Source organism: Mus caroli, unplaced genomic scaffold (assembly GCF_978045245.1).
Source record: "Mus caroli unplaced genomic scaffold, Mus_caroli_1 scaffold_10, whole genome shotgun sequence".
In the NCBI taxonomy this organism is placed as follows: Eukaryota; Metazoa; Chordata; class Mammalia; order Rodentia; family Muridae; genus Mus; species Mus caroli.
In genome coordinates this window covers 41,898,967-41,920,073 of record NW_028227265.1, presented here as the reverse complement: position 1 = coordinate 41,920,073, position 21,107 = coordinate 41,898,967, and the positions used below count along the sequence as shown (strand labels likewise).

The 21,107-nt window shown below is 51.3% G+C and overlaps 1 protein-coding gene across 3 annotated transcripts in view; it reads right to left on the bottom strand.

Annotated features, from left to right (window-relative positions):
- Positions 1 to 2,523: 2,523 nt before the first annotated feature.
- Positions 2,524 to 21,107, bottom strand: part of Znf423 (zinc finger protein 423) — a 299,483-nt gene continuing 280,899 nt past the window's right edge. For all 3 annotated transcript variants that reach the window (XM_085843729.1, XM_029480964.2, XM_085843730.1), the window contains one exon: positions 2,524 to 3,205. In XM_085843729.1, coding sequence (XP_085699855.1) covers positions 3,176 to 3,205 — 30 coding nt within the window. In that variant the 3' untranslated portion in view covers positions 2,524 to 3,175. The remainder of the gene's footprint in view (positions 3,206 to 21,107) is intronic.

Below are 21,107 nucleotides of genomic sequence, written 5' to 3'. Positions count from 1 at the left end.
CTGTGACTTCCAGGGTTCCTTCACACTACAGGTCTCCATTCAGGCCACTTCCTTGGCAAGGCCTCCTTGACAGAGCCCAGCATCAAGCACAAGGGTCTCCACCTATCACTTACAGCTTCTGCCTTTCCCCCATCAATGTAATTGTGACGTGCTGGGTATCTAGTGGTTTGCTTCTTTAAAGGGTAGTTTCAGAGTGTAGCTACAGGAGAACAAGGGATATGTGTACCTCCTCATCTGTGGTTCCCCCTCTTGGGTAGTGGGGGGGGGCACAGGAACAGTCAGACAACATCAGGCAGATGGAGAATGAGAAACTAGGTCAAAGTTTGAGTGTTCATCACCCCATCCCCAAAGAACTCACCCACAGACTAGGAGGAAGAAAATCAGATGGCAATCCATGTGATCATACTGGGAGTCAGAAGGACCACTCTGGTTGGGGGAGGGGACACACTAGAGACTTCTAGGGTAGTTTCTCCAGTGACCAAAACTTTTACCCTCCTGCTTCCAGAAGCTCTGAGAGGATATTGAAAATAGGGACATGTGTCCCAGGATTCATGGGTCATTTCCAAGCCTGGGCAAAAATCCCTCTGCCTGGACTGAGCCTGGATGGTCTACCACACTTCTAAGAGATGCCCCTATCCTGAAACTAGGCCTCTGGACATTCATCCCTCAAATCCAAATGCAAAGGATGCGGCTATACCCTCCGGGCTAAGGTGACCTGGGGAGAAGGCCTGGCCTCACTCTGCTCACAGCCGAGCCAGAGGCACCAGCACACACGCATGCCAGGGCTGCTTGGGGAACCGGCTCACTCAGCTCTAAGTCGCTGATTTATAGCCGTGCCCCACTCCCCACCCCAACGTCGCTTGACAGCGATGAAGGCAAGTCCCAGCCCCCATCCCGCAGGAAGTAGAGAGGGGCGCTCAGCTGCCGCGATGGGGGCACAGCCAGCGGAGAACAATGGGGCTGGGCGAGGGGAGTCGGCGGGGTTCCCTGGCAGCCTTGTCACCGCCATAAACCTCATTACCTCGCCGTCCCCCAGGCCGCCTCTCTCCTTACCCAAGGCAGCAGCCGGCTTCGCCGCTGATTCCCACTTGGCGTGAAAAGCTCTTAAACCCCCCGCTGTATTTTTAATGGGGGCAGTGACTAATTTAGCCCTACGCCACCAACCGTCAAATCACATCTTCTGTTGGTACTTACTGAGGGCTCACCTGGGCTGCATGGGGCTCGGATAAATCCGGAGCTGGAGAGCGCCCGAGGGAGCGAGGTGCTAAGCCCGGGGACCTGACCGGACAGCCCCCGCACTGCCTGCGGACGGCCAGTACATCCTGGCCCGACCCAGCTACTTTAGGAAGCTTCGCGCCTACCCAACTTTGAGATCTCCTGTGAAACGGCCAACCACCCACCACAGGGACTAAATATTGCAGCTTCCCACCTTGAGCCCACCTGCCTTTTGGGGCGACATTCTCATTCTATGGACAGGGGCGGGTCCCTGAGTGAATTTGTAGACCAAAGTTTGCTTTGCAACCAGAGGAGCACTACCCCCTAATCCTTGCAGAAAGGAGGAAGGGCCTCCTACAGGTCACCGGAAACCCCTGACTAGGAACCCCCTAGAAGATGAGAAGCCTAATTGCTCCAAATTCCGCTGACTCGCTATCACGTTATAATTAGGTGCAATCTGTCTGCTTCATTTCCGCTGTCCTTGCCCCGGGTGAAACGCGAGCCAGGAAGAGTTCCCTGCGCTGGGTCCAGCCTCGAATAGGCAAGTCAGACCAGCTCTGGGATCTGTGGTAATGAAGTGGTGTGAGAGAGCTGTGGGGAGGTGGCCCAAGAAGACTGCAGGAGTTCCGGGGTGAGCCCTGAGGCAGCGGCAGGGCCTGGGTCATTAGGTCAGAAGTTCGCACTACCTTCTCCAGGGTTTTGCAGGTGGCCTTTGAGCCCTGTCTTCTGGAATTCTGCAACGGGAGCACTTGCTTGTCTGGCTTTAGTCCTGACCCGGGCCATAGGTCTGGGCTAGAAACCTGCTATTTCCACTAAATTCCGTTCCGGAGCCACCCGCCCCGGGACCTTACACAGCTGGGTAGCTGCTGCCTTCTCCCCTCACATTCTGTGCCTTGTCCCAAAGTAGAGCTCAGGTGCTTTCTGCTGCCCTGGCACCGGGAGGGGCCAGCCTATCTTGCCTCCATCCCAGTAGTGAGGCAGCAAGGGGGAAGAGCACGGATGAGAGGCAGTCACTGACGTGTGGCAGGGACGTGGGAAATGTTCCCCAATGGGTCCTGGGCCTCAGTTTCCCGATCCAGAAAGGAAAGGAGCCGAGCACATGATCTTTGTGGATTCTTTCTTCTCTATTTTCAATGACCCCTGCAGCGGATCCGGCCTTCTATGCTACTTCTTTCTGTGCGTCTATTGTCTGGAGTCCCCAGGGGCCTGTGTGAGCCCATGGGGACTCCCCAAAGACACCCCTCCTGCCAGCACCTTTGGCCTGGGGTTGAGGAGGAGAGAACCAGGCAGTGTTGCTGATCGCATGGATTCCCTTTATTGAGCTGAACTAGTTACTGCAGTCAGGTCAAGTCACATTTAAACGCAGACCATCCAGTTGCACGGAAACCGATTATATTCATTACAGAGTTTTAATCACTGTCCGGTGAACTGGCAAATCCAATCAAAGCATTAGTCTTTAATTAAAAAATTAAAAGGAAATATTCAGACAATAGCCAAGCAATCACATCACGATGCACAATTACCTAGAATTGCAATTAAAAAGTAGTTAACTGAAGGGGGGGGGGAGAAAGAAAAACAAGAAAGAAAGAAATAGAAAAGAAGCAAAAAAAAAAATCACACTAATCCTTAAAAAAAACTATCAATATAATACATGAAGGAACAAAGGACAATAGCCTCAAAAAGCAGGTTTCTCTAACACTAGAAATGTAGTCTGCGGCGAAAACTCTAAAAGCACACTAGCTGGAGCAGGACAATAAAAACACTGAGCATGGAATACTTTTAATCTCTGCCATTAATATTCATTTCCAGCTGCTTATAATAGCAGCGCCTCATGGCCAAATCATTAGAGTTTTACATCTGGGTTGCAAATGACACTTTGATTGGATGTAATGTTCAAATGGCCCTCCCCACGGCGTCTCCGGCAAGCCTTCTGCGGAGAGGTGTCCTGTCGCGAGGTCCCTCACTGTGCGTGCTGGCTCATCGTGTGGTTCTGCAAAGGCGAAGAAAGGAGACACGCATGAGGGCGAAAGAATGGCGAGCATGCCTGTCCCCTCCCACCCAGGGCATGGACGCAGAGAGCTGCAGAAAGCGGCTCGATCATTACAAAACAAAATGCGAGGTGCTCGGGGGACGCAGCCGCCGAGGCACCACGTCGATCCGAGCTTGGGGATCGGTTCCTGTTGGTGCCAACCTGGGTTCCCTGTAAACTGTTTTTTATTTATTTTATTTATTTTTTTTTTTTTTAGGCCACTTGGATCGTAGCAAGGGATGGGGCTACGTGGAGGGGGGACGGAACAGCCGGGGAGGTGACGATAATGAGCACCTCCTCTCTTTCCCTCCAATGGCGAAGAAGAAACTCTGATGGCCTGCAGGCTGCCTCTTTCCCCCATCCCCTCTCCGTCCCTTGCTCACTCCTCTGAGCCACGCAGGAGGAAACTGCAGATGTGCAGAGCGGCGCGGCCGCCCAGAGGCACCCGAGTGAGCGCAGACGCGCCAAGGCGGTGGGTGGCCGACGCCCTTGGCCCAAGCTGAGGACAAATCACCCAGCAGGGAGGGTCCTGGGAAGAGCCTGGAACTGAACTCCCGGGGACCTGCCAGTGTCGTCACGTGAGAGGGAGATGGTGCGCTTTGGCCTATTGGACATGGGAAGCCAGGGCCCAGGTGGAACCTTGTGGCCAAACACTTCCCTCTCGCCACAGCCCATGCACATCTTTCTTCCTGCCAGCCCTGGCGGGGAGGGCCGGGCAGGCAGTATGGGTCTGTTTCCACCATAGCCAGCAGCCTGGGGATAGGGGTGGATTTTGGCTTCTGACGCCTGGTCCTTTTGCATCTTTACTGCCAGTGGTAGTGCAAATTCAGACCATCATCCCAGCTTCAGGCAGCGGTTCGCCTCAAGACACGTTAGGGAGCAACATCCTCTATGGACAGAGCCGCAGGGCTGCGGTCGACCCCCGTAGCGGGCTTTTTAATATAGCCCTGCCTCCCAGCCTCGGAGGCTCAAAAGGAGACCAGTCACCGGTAGAGAGCAGTGGCCTGCATCTCTGACACTAACCACCAGGGGGCAGGAGAAGCGTCGCCACTTTCTCCTGGACTCCAGGTCTCTTTCAGAAGGACCAGAGGACAGCTATAGCTGGCTTTCCCCCCCAGAGGTCAGGGAACCTAGGAAGGATGGAGATGGGATCACAGATACTCTCCAGGAAAGAACTCTTTGCGTGCCCACAGGCCACATATCTCCAAAGGCAGATCACTTTTGACAAACTACCAGTCCACTATCAGCCTGCTAGGACTCAAGAAGGGCTGATCCAGGCCACTAGGATCTAGTGTCTACACCCAGTGGGTACATCAGCCCACCAATATCCACAGCCTGCTCCAGCATCCTGCTGCGGGCTAAGGACCAGATTGCCAGCATGACCTCACACCTCAAATGGAGAATCCAAGGTCCAAGGCAGCTTGTTTGAGCCAAAGATGGACCACAGGTGGTTTCCATGGGAACCCCATCCTCCAGTGCTGTGATAGCAACCAGCCACGTGGAACTGAAAGCATCCTATGCACAGATCTGCCCTCCTTATAACTCTGGACCTCAACTGCCTTAACCCTTCCTCCAGTTGCCCTCCAAAGCAGTCACTCCTCTGAGTTCTGGACATTCAGATTGCTTGCCCAGCCCACGTTTCCTGTGACACACCTCCTACCCAGCACCCACATGACTGCACACTTCTTGTACTCAGGCCTGGCTGCCTCTGCTGAGCTATATACATGCAGAGCAACAGCACCTGGCCCAGGGCTGGGCACATGCAGGGTTTCCCATGCCTGTTGATCACAGTGTGGAAGGCCCAGCTGCCCTGGAACAAGAGAGCTATCACAGGCCTAGCATGCTAACCTACACCTGGGTGGAGAGAGGCTGCGAATGTGGACTGAGCAGCACACAGTGAGTTCCCCTGGATACAAACCATTTCCAAGGAAAGCAGGAAGCCAGGCAAGACCGTTGAGGGTCGCTCGCCTCCATTTAGGAAGGAGTGTCTGGGAACCTGGTAAGGATATGAGGCAGCCTCTTGTAGGGATGCCAGGACAAGGACATGTGACACACTGGCGATCCCTGGAGGTGGAAAGCCGTGCCTTGAACCACTGAGAATAAATGATACTTTTTGAAGCCTTCTACCTTCAAGATCAATAGCACATGCTTTTTAGGTTAGACTTAGAAAGGAACTTCCTCCAAGAGAGGTCTAAAGCAGACAGGTAAAATTTACCTTCCTAAAGTTTTACTGTTACCAAGGAAAAGCCCAGGATGTCACAGCAGAAGGAAATCAGACTCAATGCTCCAAAGGTGATCAGGACCAGAGTGCATTCAGCTTTGTGTCATTAAGTACTTACTGGATGATCTGCTCTGAGCTCAGCCCAGAGAGGGTAGAGCAGACTCCACCGGACTGCTGCAGGGGTCTGATGCAGAAGTGAGAAACACAGAAGGATTCATGGTACTGACAGTAGCCCAGGAGGGGGTCAAGGTCACAGAGTGTTCTTGCATGCATATATGTGTATGTGTGTGTGTGTGTATGCGCGTGCATGCGTGTGTGTACTCTAGGGAGGCTCTTCTCAGGGAGAGTGCTCATCCAAGGAGGGCTTCATCCTAGGTCAGTCTCTGAGAAGGCAGAGGAGTGTCAACACCTAAGCTCCTCGGACACCTTACCAGGCACATCTATAGTAGCTCTTTTCCAAGGCTTCTGATGGCTTCCTCCCACCCTCATGGCTCTTTCAGGGCCTTTCTAGCTCCATGTCTTTCTCTGTTTGTGCTTATGTTATATTTAGTCTATTCAGAGAAGGGGGAAAAATATCAGTTTTTAAAGATGCTTTCGTTCTTACAGTTGAGCACTTCCCAAAACCATAAAGGTTGGCAAAGGCTGAGACTAGCCTGGCCAGTATGCCTGGCACCGGCAGGCCTCATTGCCTGCCAGGGAGACACAGGTGTGGGGCAGAGAAGCAGGTGAGGGGAGTAAAGCAGAGACACAGTGAAGGCTCCCGGCTGCCCGCCACACACTGGGCAGTGCTCCTGCACACTCACTGATGGGGTTTCTGTGATCTCCTGACTTGGGACTGCCTCCTGGTGCACACGGCTAGTATCTTGTTGGGCCTGGCCCAAAGGAATACCCTTTGTGGAAGTTCTTTTGTCCACAGAATCTTTACTGCCCTTCCATTGGGTGACAGTCACTACCTTCTTGCTGCACTTGCGTTGGGTATGTGCCAGGCACAGGAACAGTGGGTTGTGTGTGGAGTCTGGTGGAAGGACTGTTCTCACACCCCACAAAGCACATGGAATGGACAGGCCGGCTAGAAGGTCACATTAAGTCCAACTCTGGGTACCTGCTCCACAGCCACAATTTGGTGATCTGGACCTGCTGGCCTGCAGGGACCTGCAAGACCAGGATCCTATATAATCCAGATCCTGCAAGACCAGGAATCAAGCCATAGGGTGCAGCCTAGTAAACATCTCTGGTCTGGGTTGCAGGTTTCTGGATCTTGCTTGGCCTATGAGTCCTGCCCACCAGCATGTTTTGAGGAGACAAGTGTTTCAGTACATTGGTTGCTTGGTAGCACGAAGCAAAAAGACTCCTCCCGTTCAGATATGAGCTGAAGAGACTTCTCAAGCCTGAAGCTCACTCTCTAACTCACACTCTCCCTGTGTGTCACCTACTCTGAAAACGGCCACCTAACCAACCAAGTCCTAGCACCTTGCCTGGCTCTTCCCAAGTATCCCACTGATACGAGCCACCCTCCTAAGTGACCACAATTAGGCGGACAACTTTAGTGACCTGTTAGGTACCTTAGTGGCCAACATGGGCTATACCCTGTGTTCAGTGTTAGCTGCCGCTTGCCAGCCATAGACCTTGTAGCAGGTCCTTTGACCTCAAGGTTTGTGAGTTGCCGCTCTCTGAGAAGCCGGGATAACTCGGGAAACGATGGTGCACATGGGATCTACCTACAGATAAGTGCCTGGGATAGAGGGACTGTTTGCTGCCTGCTGGGACCCCCACACTGTTAACAGCTGGAGCTACAAGAAGAATCAGAGTCTTGTCGTCCTGCTCCTCCCCCCATGCCCCTGACCTCAGGATAGAAGGCATTACTGGTCCCTCTTCATCAGACCTGGCTGGATACTTGCTTTCCCATTTCTACAGTAGAGTGGGTGATCTGGTAATGAGGAGGACCCCAGGAGATGCTGTGGTAGAGGGAGAGGTATATACCAGCATCCATCTATTCATCCATCCATCTATCCATACATTCATTCGCAAGCATTCACTAAGTCTGTGAGGTCCCAGGCTGTGCACTGAGCATGTACAGATAAAGACACCCTGTCCCCTCCCTTGTGGGAACAATGCCATGGTAGGGGTAAGTCTCAGACATCGGAGACTCGAAGGAAGTAGGGGAACGGACTCATTCTTGAAGTCCCAGCCTGTCCTTATGCAAAGACACACTTACTCTCCACACAGAACACCCTACCTCCCCAACTTCACTCTCCTTGTTCAACTCGCATAGCCCTTATCCACTATCATGGACCCCATGCACACTCTCCCTGGTCTATGTGTAGGGTCTTCCTGAAGCCACTTCATCATCCTCAGGCTCGCCATCCAGAAGAGGCTATTTTTCCTCATCCTACCCCTGTGCTACCCCATGGCTGGCTGCAGCTATGAGAAGCCCTTATAAGCCTGGTTTTACCATGGCTTTCCCACCCCACCCCAACCTCCCAAGAACAGGGACTATGCACTAAGGTGTGCCTTAGCTTGAAAGATTCCGTTTTTGTTTTTTGTTTTGTTTTGTTTTGTTTTTTCTTTCCCAGCGGCAGACAGCTGCTTTAGCCCAGCTTGGCTGAGCAAGGCTGATGCAGGGCTCCATTCATTATGTGCCCATTTCATAGTCACGGAGCTTAGCCTTGGGTAGTGGACAGGGGAGAAGGAGACGGGGTACAAGCCAGACTCTGCCAAGTTTCCAGTTGCAGGGTTTCTTGGGAAGCAGCAGGGAGACGGCTTCTGATGGCGGTTCACTCAGGAGAAGCCTTCCAGCTTCCCTGTAAGAACAGCTTGAGCTAGGGTTTCTTCTAGGTGCATGTGTGTGTGTGCATGTGTGTGTGTGCATGTGTGTGTGTGCGTGTGTGTGTGTGTGTGTGTGTGTGTGTGTGAGAGAGAGAGAGAGAGAGAGAGAGAGAGAGAGAGAGAAGACAGACAGACGGAGGGACAAAGAACCAAGGAGTACTTTAGCGAGCAGGATTAATCACTGAAGCATCCCGGAGGTGTGAGTAATGCCGATAAATGCTGTCGTTCACAATGACTGGGGCTGTTTGGCTCTCAGCAGGTCGGACACCACACACCTTGGTAACAGCCAGTCATCTGAACCCTCAAGAGCCCCATAAAGTTCTTGCTACCTCTACCCGTGCTGTACAGGTAAAGACTGAGGTGCAAGGTGCTTTGGGCCCCGTGGTTGAAAATGACCGCACAGGACATTCGCCCATGCACGAGGTGTCTATAAGCCCCCTCTGCACCACTCTGCCTGCGCGATGTGAAAAGTGCAGCATATGCTGGGGGAACAATGAATAATTCAGCCTGGCAGGAGCACAGTGTATGTGCTATGGAGACAAGCCTCCAAAGGAAGGCAGGGGCCTTATTGATGAGGCTCCGTGATGCCAGACGAGGCAGCTTGCCCTTAAATCTGGGCCACTGGGAGCTATCAAAGGTATTTGAGCTGTGGAGTTACATGACGCAAGACAGAGGGAAAGCTCATGCCTCCACCCAAAAGGTGTCTCAGCAGAGGCTCTTCATCTTCCTCCGCTCCCTCTCGTGGCCTCCCTGGTGGCGGCGGCAGCACAGACTGTCACTTGTCTCTCCCTTTGGGGAGGGTGCAGACACAGGCAGCTCGGCTCCTCTTTCTGCTGTGCATCACCTGGGCAGCCCCTCTCTGCTTGTGCACACTTATTTTTAGCAGCGCTTGACAATCGTCCAAGGGTCTAAGACGAACAGATGGCCTGTCTTAAAGGCTCGTATGTTCGCTAGTTTGCACTTCTGACAAACGGTGCGCACACTCGAGAGCACCCCATAAACAGCGCCGAATGAATACTCACAACACAATTTAGCTAATGCACGTCATTAAAATTAGGAGTGAGTGATGGCTGGGGCTCCCTATAAATGCCTGCCAGTGATGTGCTGTGCCCTGGGGAGGGGGGCGGGCCTTAATATACTTATACCCTACTTCCTCCAGCAGCCCCCTTTGTCACCCACTTACCCCCAGGCCAGAGAGAAGTTACCCACTGTGCAAGTGGCATCCACCTTTGGCATCAGGGTTGAGACCAGTAGCCCAATGGCCTGGGACAGAGCCCTAAGGTAGAGGGAAAGTGGAGACCCCCCCCCATAACACATGTGAGGTTTGCTTGTCCCCTCTGCCCAGCCAGCAGCAAGGGGGACCCGGGCATCTGCCACTCCAGAGCAGCAGCAAGTGAGCTTCAAAACGGAGCTGAACCAAGAGAGCTGGGAAGCAGGAATGGGGAGCCCCTAGCCTAGACTTAAGAGGCAGCCTGAGCAAGGTGTTGCCTAGGGGGACACCCGAGAGCAAGAACAGATTCAGGGATCCAAGAAATACCTTGAGAACAAGAGGAAGACGTTCCACCCAGACTCCTAGCTAGTAGTTTCTCCCAGAGGCTGGCCAAGCTTTAGTTCCTGTGTCTACCCTCCTCTCTCCTCCAACTCTTTACCTGTCCCCAGGACACGAAGACTCAAAGCAGGTGGCCTGCTCCACAACCACTTCCAAAGGTGAGAACTGTCTTCTCTGACAGGAAAAGATTGATGAAGATGTGAAAAGACAGAGTCCAGCAGACCCTCCAGGAGGCGGCTCCACGTCCTGTGCTTTAGCAATGAGCCCACCTGAGACCAGGATATCAGGAGGGAGCTCACCCAGTCACCCCTAAAACAAAGACCAGCATTTCCTGCTCAGGGAACCTCAGTCTTAGGGAGAGGTGCCTCATATATGAACGGGCCCAGTTGGTCTGTATGCTCAACATGGAGGGTGAGACTCCAGCCAGCAGCCAAGCTAGGGAAACCAGTAGTTTTATGGCTGCTGTCACAAGCAGAGAGAGGTGCAATACTTTCAAGACTGTTTACAGAACTATCCCTGTGAGGCAACAGGATGCATGCTTGACCCAAGTCCTGAGGTAAATTGGCAAGTGTTTCTCCACTTGTGTAGCGAATATCCACCTCTGTGGACACTGGTCCCTCTTGAGCAGGCTACTGTATAGGCTCACCCTGAACACACCAGCCTGCTTAGACTTTGGCTAACAGTTCTCCAATATGAATTGGGCCTTGGGTGCCTTCCCTCGAAGGGCTCAACTCCGATTCCCTTAAAAGCAGATTCCTCGGGGCAAACATGGAGCAAGCCTGTCTATTACAAAGTCAAGGTAGGAACAGTGCAAAGGCCATAGAGAAATGTGGGGACCAAGAACAAACGGAAACTCAGATCAGACCTGCCGCTGACTGGAGTTTAAGTGTCCCCATGCCATGAGGCACACGCACACATGGAATACACAGGCACAATCGAAGCAGCCTGGAGGTAGTTGTGGGGACTACACTCAGGAAATGCTTTCATCAATAAAGGGGCTAGATCCTAGAAGCTCCAGTCACCAGGATGACTGAGCTCTTTCTGCAGAAGGCCTCCAACACAAGATGGGTGGGGTTGAGAATAAGTGGGGCTCTCACCAGGGCAGAGTGATGGGGCCAGTAGGCCCTCTGTCAGCCTCAAGAGCTCAAGCTTGGTAGGAAAGATGCATAGCTCAGCTCTAGGCGAGGCCGCCGTGCAGACATGTGGGCAGGTAGGGCCACATCTGTAGGCTTTGAAAATTGGAAACGTTTTTTTTTTTCCAAACTCCAAACTTCCTCTGCATTGAAAGCAGCATGATGCAGGGCAACCACATGTCTCAGTTCAGTCAGGCCTGAGGCCTCTAGAGTCTTCCAGCATACTAACTGGGCCAGGGCTCCTAAGGCAGGGCTGTCTGGGGCAATGCTCTATCCACGGCAGATGGCCACAGTACTGTGTAGGGTCATGGGACTTGGCATGGCAAGGCTCTGAAGGTGAGGGTGAAGAATCCAGTTGTGAGGTCACCCTGCTGCTGTATGCTCTGAACTAGGGATGGTTTCAGCTCCTCACTGCCCCTGCCTGGTGCAGCCCCGGGTGTTGCTGAGAGGTCAGCTTGCAAGCTGGGCAGCAGAGAGAAGTCAGCTAACATAAGGGGGAGGGAGCAGCATCCCCTGCCCCACCCCCAATCCAGAATATGCTGGACAGTTGTCGCAAATGTAGTCAGGATCCTTTGAGGACATTACATTAGGTGAAATAAGCTAGCCACAGAAAGATGCATACTGCAGGAGTCTTCTCGTCTGGGGTCCTGAGGGATTCACAGAACAGTACTTTGCTTCCAGGGGTTGGGAGAAGGGGGCAGAGTTTCAGGCTGGGGAGATGAAAGAGTTCTGGGGTTGGAAGAGGTGATGTCTGCACGGTGCTGTATGCATCTCAGGGTCACCGCGCTGTACAGCAGAATGTGGGAGACTCCATGTGACATGAAGGTACCACCTCTGAAAACCAAGCAAGTAGGATAAATGAGAGATGGGTTTGTGCTCTGCACCAAGGGCAGAGACACAGGACCATCCCTGTGCGGTCATCTCATACAGTTGGCTCAGAGGGATACACAGACTGCAGTGGCCTGTGGTAACCCCCAGCTGAGTGAACTGGAGCTGCAGCTCTGAGGACACTACGCCACCTGCCAGCAGTTGTTGGCATTGCCTGCAAGGACTCTCCATGTCCACACTACAGAAAGCCTTCCTTCCACACCAGCAGGACTGACCTTAGCAGTGGTTCGGCCCTCTGACCCAGGCCATCATGGCCACAGAACCCAGGCTGAACCAAGGCTCACTGACAAAAAAAAAACCTACTCTGGGGGTGGGGGCGTGGGGGGGGGTGTAGGTGGGAGAGTCGGTTGCTGAAGGAGGTGTCTGCATTGTCTCAGCACTGAAAACAAGGCAAGGGACAAGCATACCACCGGCCCACCTTAAGAAACATGGGAACAGGGGGCTGGTGAGATGGCTCAGTGGGTAAGAGCACCCGACTGCTCTTCCAAAGGTCCAGAGTTCAAATCCCAGCAACCACATGGTGGCTCACAACCATCCGTAACAAGATCTGGCGTCCTCTTCTGGAGTGTCTGAAGACAGCTACAGTGTACTTACATAGAATAAATAAATAAATCTTAAAAAAAAAAAAAAAGAAACATGGGAACAACCTAGAGAGGGAGAGCCATCTCCTCTTGGCTTATTTCCCACTCTTGGCAAGTTGTCACTACATCCACACAGAATCATCCTACCTCACCAACCAAAATCCAGGGCAACTAGCCAGCAGTGGGATGTGAGACCAGAAAATGAGGGCCATCCTGGAAAATCTAGGTCGCACGGTCACTAATTATCCTGAACACGTATGTTCAGGTCCCTGGACCACTCGGGCGCTCTTACTTTCTGTAAATGATACACGAAAACTTTGATCCAGATCTCTGTCTACTTGCCTCCAAATTCCCACGAAAAAGAACACTTTCCTGCATCTTCAGATTTCCTTGAAAATTATCCCTGCCAACAAAGAGCTGTTCCAGCAGATATGCTGAGGGTGGCGGCCCTCAGAAATATGCCCAGCACCCGCAAATGGCTTCCAGGGACCACGTGGCTCTGCCCCTTGCCCACAGCCCCCCAGGCTGCAGGGGCAGGAGTCTTGAAGATGGTCCTAATTTACTGTGATGAATTGTGGCATGCACCACTGATCCACACTGCAGCTGAGACCCATTACAGCTAATGATAGCCACAGTCCTCGTGAAACATATAGGTGTGTACCCTTGCCAGTCCCAAAGGAGTCACATACCACAAATCGAAGGGCACAGGGTGATCCCTGCCCCCCTCACCCCCTTTCTGAGATGTTGCTTTTACAGACTAGACTACAGCTCAGCGGGAAACCAAGCCATGGCCAGTGTTTCTGCCCACACACCTGTCTAAGCAACACCAAGTGGGTCTGTCCTAGGCTTCCCTTCCACTGTAACAGAGTTCACTGGTTCCACAAGGCAAACCTACAATCATCTGTATTCCTGGACTATTTCATTACACTCAGTGAACCAAAGGAGCATGGCTGAGAGTATGCAGACAGTTTTAAAGTGGAGTGTGAAATTAAGAGCATGGAGTGGGGCTGGAGAGATGGCTCAGTGGCCGAGAGTATTACAGCTCTTGCAGAAGACTTAGGTTCAGTTCCCAGTACCGGCTCACAACCATCTATAAACAGTTCTGGGGGATCCAACACCCTCGTCTGGCTTCCTCTGGCACAGAATGCATAGCACATGGAGAGAAAATATTCTCACACATAGAATCAAAATAAATGAATCTTTTATTTTTATTTTTTTTAAAGAGCATGAGAGGAAGATACTCTAAAAGCTGTATACATGGGGGCTGGAGAGATGGTTCCATGGTAAAGAGTGCATTTTGCTCTTGCAGAGGACCCAGGTTCAATTCCCAGCAGCTATGCTAGGCAGGTCATGGCTACTTATAACTTCAGCTCCAGGGGAATCTGAGCCCTCGGGCCTTGGGCCCTTGTGCACATGCCCACACTGAGACACAAACATAGCAGAACTAAACGTCAATTGTAAATTAAAGCTAATATACGCCCCAAGAAGGTATAGGTGGGTAGATGTGTGCGTAGCTGCTGGATGGACAGATGTGGGGTAGGAGGGTGGATAGAGTGTGCCTCAATGGTGGGAGTAAGAGTGCCAGGGCGAATGGGTGGCTGACAGGTGGGTGGACTGGCCAAAACACCATGAATTCAAACCTGGCTTTGGTCACTTGCTGCCTCTACGAATCTAGGCTTAGAAAGACTATTTCTTGCAAGCCTTGTTTACACATCTGAAAGGTGGGGCTAACTGTATCTACTTTATAGTCTTGTTATGAGGTTTAAAGTAGAAAATATACAAAAGCAGGTGAGATGGCATACAGAATGTCCTGTGTCAGGTGGAGCAGCTGACTGTTGTCATGGAGGACTATAACTTCCGTAAAACCAAATGTGAGTACAAACAAACAAACAAACAAGAAACCCAGTCATGTGGTGTGGTTAAAACACACACACACACCACCACCACCACCACCACCACCACTACCAACAACAACAACATGGGGTGACGGTGGGGGGGGTGTCTGGGTCTAGCACTGACCAGCTCTGTGGCCCCAGGAAGTGAATGAACCTCTGTGTCTTGGTTTATCTTGATAGAGGGATTATGAGGACGAGGCACTTAATGTTTAAAAGTGCTGAGGATAGTGCCTGGCACTTGATAAAACACTAAATAACATTGGGATGATAATATAGGGGAAATTTTCCTGTTCTAAGAGACAGAAATAATTATTTAGCTTCAACAATCTACAAGGTTTACCTCCTGCTCTGTGAGATGTTTGCTGTTACGGTGACAGTGACATTTCCGTGTGTGTCCCCTCACTCCCAAGTGCGTGGAGAGCAAAGGGGGCTTTACTGAGTAAGGCATGCTCCCTGGTCCCACGAAGAACCCCACAAACCTGTCCCCTAAGTTTAGTCTTTTATTTCTTCCTCTTTTACACCGCAGTCCCCACCAATGCCATGATTTATCTGTCTGAGAACAGACTGATCCAAGATTCATTACAACCACATGGCCATGCACTGGCTGTCATATATGAGTCCCTACTATGTGCTGGAAACTGCTCTTCATACATCAGCACCACTTTTCCAACGTCTCCATTTCTCTGATGAAGAAACTGAGGCTTTCCCTCTGTCTTTCAGAGAAGCAGCTCCCTAGGTGGCCAGAGGCAAAGCTTGTTCCTTGCTGTACCTCCGTCCTGTGGTTCCCTGGTGCCACCTAAAGGCCACAGCAACTGTCACCCAGAGCAGGCCTGGACCAACCCTGGCCAGCCAGCTTGATTCTGTGTAAACGTCAGTGGCGGAGTGAGTGCAGCCCGCTCACTATTGACACAGCAAAATTAATTTCTGCCCCCCCAACCCCCCGCCCTCTGCTCCTCCGAGTGTTCACGGGGCTGCTCACTGCTGCTCCTGAAATGCCAACTTGCATTTCTCATCATTAATTTCTTTCTAAATGTCATTAGTAATTGTTCCTGCTGCACCGAAGAGTGCAATCCAAGCTTCCACCAAGAGCACCCTGGTCTCCTCTCTCTACTGGTGGGGGCTGGGGGGGGGGAGGAACTGGGGCCCCTGCTACACCAGAGCCCAGCCTGCTAGCAGGAAGCAGCCAGCCATACTCCCAAGAAGAGGTGGTTTGAGTAAGAGTGGCCCAAGCACACAGAGCCTATCCAGGGTACTAGAGCCATGGTGACCGGCCCAGGAGCTAGGCTGCCTGGGTTTCTGTCTCCACCCCTGCCCTGTGATGCCACAACATTCCACCTGTAAATGGTAGAGGTGACTGTGCAGGTAGCATTGGGAGACAACAATAGGCACAGGCTTCCCACTGAGCTTGGCTTGGGGGGGGGGAATTTCTGATATCCTCATGGCTTCTTGTCTCACACCATCAGGGCTGCAAACAAGTTCAACTCTACCGCTTATAGGTTGTGTGACATGACATTGAATCACTGAATCTAACCTATCGAAACCTAAGCCCAGCACTCAGGAGGCTGAGGCAGGAGGCTGGGAGTTTGCAGTATACCTTGGCTACATAGCAACAGCCTATCTCAACAGAGTCAAAGTGAAATGGTAACATTAATTACCAACTCTGTCCCCCACATTGCCCCCTATCATGTTCTCCTGGGATCTGGATCTCAATAGCGTGTTGTGCAGAAGTAGTAGGAGAATCCTATACCCCAGATCCCGATGATGAGAATCCTAGAGCCTTACAATTATGCCCTGTCCATGTCCTTCCTGTGCATTAAAGACCCTGCTCTCTGTCCATGTGAGGTCCAGCTTTGTAGTATGCAACCCTCTGTGAGCACTGAAGCGACATGTCACCCACCGTCACTGGTTATTGTCACTGTTACTAAGAAACTGAAGGCATTTAGTCCTGCCTGAAATGGCGCCGACGAGGGGCTAGGCTCAAAGCACACACAATGGTCCCAGGCTCAAGGATCCTGGCAGCTCCCCATGCCCATCTGTCATGATGGCACGGTGCCCCAGAAACTTGGTTGGCCCCAGCCCCGGGGCATGAATGGTAGGCTCTAACAGGCAGCCTGAGATTCACTCTGAATGCCATCTTTGCTCAATGCTGGGACTCTGGGGAGGCCCCCAGTCCCCACATGGGCCTCACCAGGGTTCACTGCTCAGCTGGACCAAACCATGGGGCCCAGAGGACAACTAAGCTGGTCACAGGCTTCAGCCACTCTTCCACTGCCCCTCTGTAGTTTTCAGAAATCCTTACACACCTAGGGCTGCAGGAGCAGCCATAGTCTCATGTCCCAGTGGCTAGGCTTGGTGCTGAGCCTACCCTTATAACTGATCTCTGTGGGAGATAAGGCTACCCTCTTACCCCAGCATCCCAAGGAATCTACCTCAGTTCTCACAGCCTTAGAGTGAACTCTTTGACTAGGAGAGCCAGAGAATAACCCTGGGAAGGGCTAGTACCTGCTAGCCCTCAGATCTGTAAGCATTTTACTGGACTAGTTTATAGACACAGACCCACGTCTTGGGCTCCCTAAACATGGGACTGGTGTTCACTTTGGGTTCCTATACATACGGACCCCAACACTGTCACACATCATCCCTCAGTACATGGAGCTACCCAGGGATGACAATGGTGATCAGTGATGAGGTCACACTCTCCTGTGGACAGAGACAGGGTCTAGATCTAAGGTGTCCTAGAGAGTCCTGTGGGGCCCAGCTGTGCAGCTGCCTCTATGGGCTCCAGTTGTCTAATTATTCATCAACTAATTGATTAATCTGTTTTGGCTTTTTGGAGATCTTTCAATCAAAATGCTTGATATAAGAAGTGTTTAATATTTTAGAGTTTTAAATTTTGGAGTATTTGCACATGGTATAATGTTTACCATGTAAGTGGGACTCAAGTCTACAACACAAGATTCATTTGTATTTTGTGTACACACTGAAGGAAAATTTATCTAATATTTAAAATAATTTCCTACCTAAAACGTATCACTTTGAGTTTTACTCTTGTGATATCATGCTGGCTCGCAGAAAGACTGAAACTTTAGAGCTCTTCAGGTTTCATACTTTTAGATTAGAGCTGTGCAGTTTTGCCTGAGGGACCGAGGCAATTGTGTGATCCTGTATGAAACTCCTGCACTCCACACTCTTGAAAGAAAGGCCTGGTCCTTCTAGTGCACTGTTCCTTCCATACAGCAGGTACATAGCTCTAGGCCTTTGTGTGTCTCCATTGCCTGTACACATCTGGCACATAGTAGGTACTCAGCAAACACTGAGGTCACACTGAGCGCATACATGTATCACTAACTGACTGAATTAATTAGTTCAGGGCACCCAGACTATGTTTGGGGTGTGGATAACAGTTAACACTGGACAGTACTTAAGGGCTTGGTACGGAAGTCTTTGAGGGCAACACTACCTTCAGACCCTCCACATTCCACAAGGAAAAAACTGTAATCCCGGAGTTTCTGAGGCTCCAGGGTAGCAGGGCTGATATTCAAAGGCAGGTTAGGCTGCAAGGGTAGGCAGATATGGGCAATGCTAGGTTCTTCCTGCCCTAGTGAGAACACAACAGCCTCGTTGGGAAATTCACTAATACTTATCCCAAGAGTCCTGGCTTTCAAAGGCTTCAATTCTTGAGAACAACAACCCAAGGCAGCAGGACCAGTACTTGTCAGAAGTGGTGGCAGTGCCCAGCAGGGTGAAATGTCTCTGCTAACCTCAGAGAGGGGTGGTTCCAGGAGGCTAGAAGCCAGCTTGGCTCTCAGGCTCCAAGGCTCCTGGCCTCATGAGTGATCAATGCCTGTGCTAGCAACAGATTTAAACTCCCAGGAGCCACTGGGGTATCCCATATCCCAGTCCCACCCAAGACCAAACTGTTCCTTCTCTGGTGGTAAGGTGCCAAGGGCTGGGCCATCTTTAAAGCAGAAAGGAGGAAGCCAAGCTATTCACAGAAAGAACAGCTAAAGAGTCAAATGCTAAGCATGTGCCTACAGCGCTTTTACTTTTTAATTATTATTAGTTATAATTGTCTGGCTGATCTGACAGCAGCCGCACAAAGAAGAAAGGAAACCAGCTCCCCGATTACCCATCTTATCAAGACCAGGGGTTCCGATAGTGGGCTGAGCACCTGCAAATTGTATTCCAGCCCCCTTCCCTGCCATTTTTTGTTCTTTCCCTGCTTGTGTTCTCTTTCTACTTTCCAAGTGCTCAAACATACAGTAAAATATATAGGAGAAAGCAAGGGATGAATGAAAAGATGATGGGTGAGTGTGCAGATTGATGGTAGGTGTGTGAATTGATGGGTGAGTTGATGGATGGGTGGTACAGTGGGTGGATGCATGGGCAGAAGGAAGAATTGTGAATGGATGGGTAAGGAGTAGGTGGATATGGGGTGGCTAGACAGGCAAATGGATGGATTGTGGTAGAAGGGTTGGTGGATGGACAATAGGTGAATAAATGAGTATGTGATAGGTGCATAGGATGAGTTGATGGGTAGACGCGTGGGAGATGGGTAGGGGATGGATAGGTGTATGGGTGGATGGATGGATCGATGGATGGGTAAGTGAGTGGATGGATAGGTAGATGGTAGGTGGATAGATGGATGGAAAGATGAATGAATGGGTGGGTGGATGGAATGTTGGATGGTAGGTGGATGGATGGGTGAGTGAATGGATGGATATATGGATGAATGAGTGAGTAGGTAGGTATGTAATAGGTAGATGGAAAGAGAGAAGGAGGAAAGAAGAGAGGGAGGGAGGGAAAGTGGATGAATGGATCCATGGATGAATTAATGGATAGGTGGGTATGTGGTAGGCAGACAAATGGATGGATAGGTAGATGATGGGTGAAGCAGATAGGAAGATGAATATGTGGTGAGGGAATAAGCAGGGTAGAGGAATGAATAGAGGGAGGGATGATAGGGAGATTAATATATGGATAGCCAGATAGTAAATCTACTGAAGGATGGATGGAGAGAGGAGATGGGTAGGAAGATGACTAGAAAGTGGGTTGATGGGTGGATGCATGGGTGGGTGAATGGCAGAAATCTTCATCCTCCAAAATCTCACATTTGCATGGGAAACCAGGAATATACAGATTATATCTAACTCATATTGGTAAAGGGGTCTAAAGCTAAACCAAGGACGGGAAAGGCCAGAGGAAGGATAAGGGAGAGCATCCCAGAGATGGGGCCACTTGACCAGTGTTCCAGCAGAAAGATGAGCAGCTGCCTCACACAACAGTCTCCATTTCAGGTCTGGGATGGTGTGGTGGTTTGAATATGCTTGGCCCAGGGAGTAGGACTATTAGGAGGTGTGGCCTTGTTAGAGAAAGTGTGTCACTGTGGGGGTGGGCTTGGAGGCCATCCTCTTAGCTGCCTGGAAGCTAGACTTCTCCTGTTTGCCTTCAGAACAAGATGGACAACCTCAGCTCATCCAGCACCATGCCTGCTTAGACGCTGCCATGCTCCCACCTTGATGACAATCGACTGAACTTCTGAACCTCCAAACCAGCTCCAATTACATGCGGTCCCTTATAAAAGTTGCCTCGGCCACAGTGTCTCTTCACAGCAATGAAACCATAACTAAGACAGAAGTAATGCTTTCTTATCCACACCACCCAATTGTTCAGCCTGAACTTTTCCTGCACACATATGCACACACAGAGACACACAGACACACAAACCTTCACCCTACCTCTGTCGTAATACAATTCATGATTTCACTGACTTCCTATATCTTCCCGTAGAATGTTACCTGTGAGAATGAAGTCCTTGCCTGTGCCTCAGCTTCACCTGAGATGTCACCTGAAATGTCACCAGGTTGTGAGTGTGTGATAAATGTATCATGAAAATGGGGGGAGGGACTGGGCAAGAGAGGTCCCAGAAAAACTCAGACCACACCCCTGGGTCACAGGCACCTCCCCCTGGCTGGGCACCAGGATGCAGCCTGGCAGGGCCGGGCTCTCACCATCAGAGTACTCCGGGTTGCTTGTTAGAGCACCAGCTCTGCTTTTAATCAATTGTAATCATTTAGCTGGAAGCGGCATGATTAGGCACACACAAGCAAACAGCGTGAAATAATCCTTTAAACAGGCCTGCTCAGTGCTGTGCTGGCCGCTTGGCCGCCGTGGGCCAGCTCAGAATCGGAGTCACTTCCTGCAGTCCCCACCCCACCCCTGCTTTGTCACTGAGGGCCTGAGAGTCCAGGACATGGAACAGGTCCACAGTCCCCCCTCTGCCCAGCCCACCAAGGAGGAGTGTTTGTACCCCTGTGGACAGAACACCTGTGTGGATGCCTGTGTGCTTATGTGCACAAGTGCGCATGTCAGGAACTTGCAAGTGCTCAGGCAGGCTCTCCCCATCAGCTCAGAGATGCTAGAGAGTTACTTAGGAAGAAAAGGACATATACAGCTCTAGGGCTCCACCCCTACCGTGACATGACCACACAAGTCTTGGGCACCATAACAAGTTGGAAAAGCAGCAGCAGGAAGCAGGAGGTCACTGGATTCACCATGGCTGGAGCTCTCCCCTCTTCTCCACAGCCCAGCCTTAACAGCACCCACCCTGTGGTTCCTCTGCAGGCCTCCAGCCAGTGCTTGCCTGCTTGCCTGCCTGCCTGCCAGGACTGGCTCCCAGCAGGGCAGCAGCAGCTTTTCCACCTGGCTCACCTAGGAGCACTTCCTTTTCATCCCCTGTTCCTGCCACTCCTGTTACCTGCTTGGCCCAA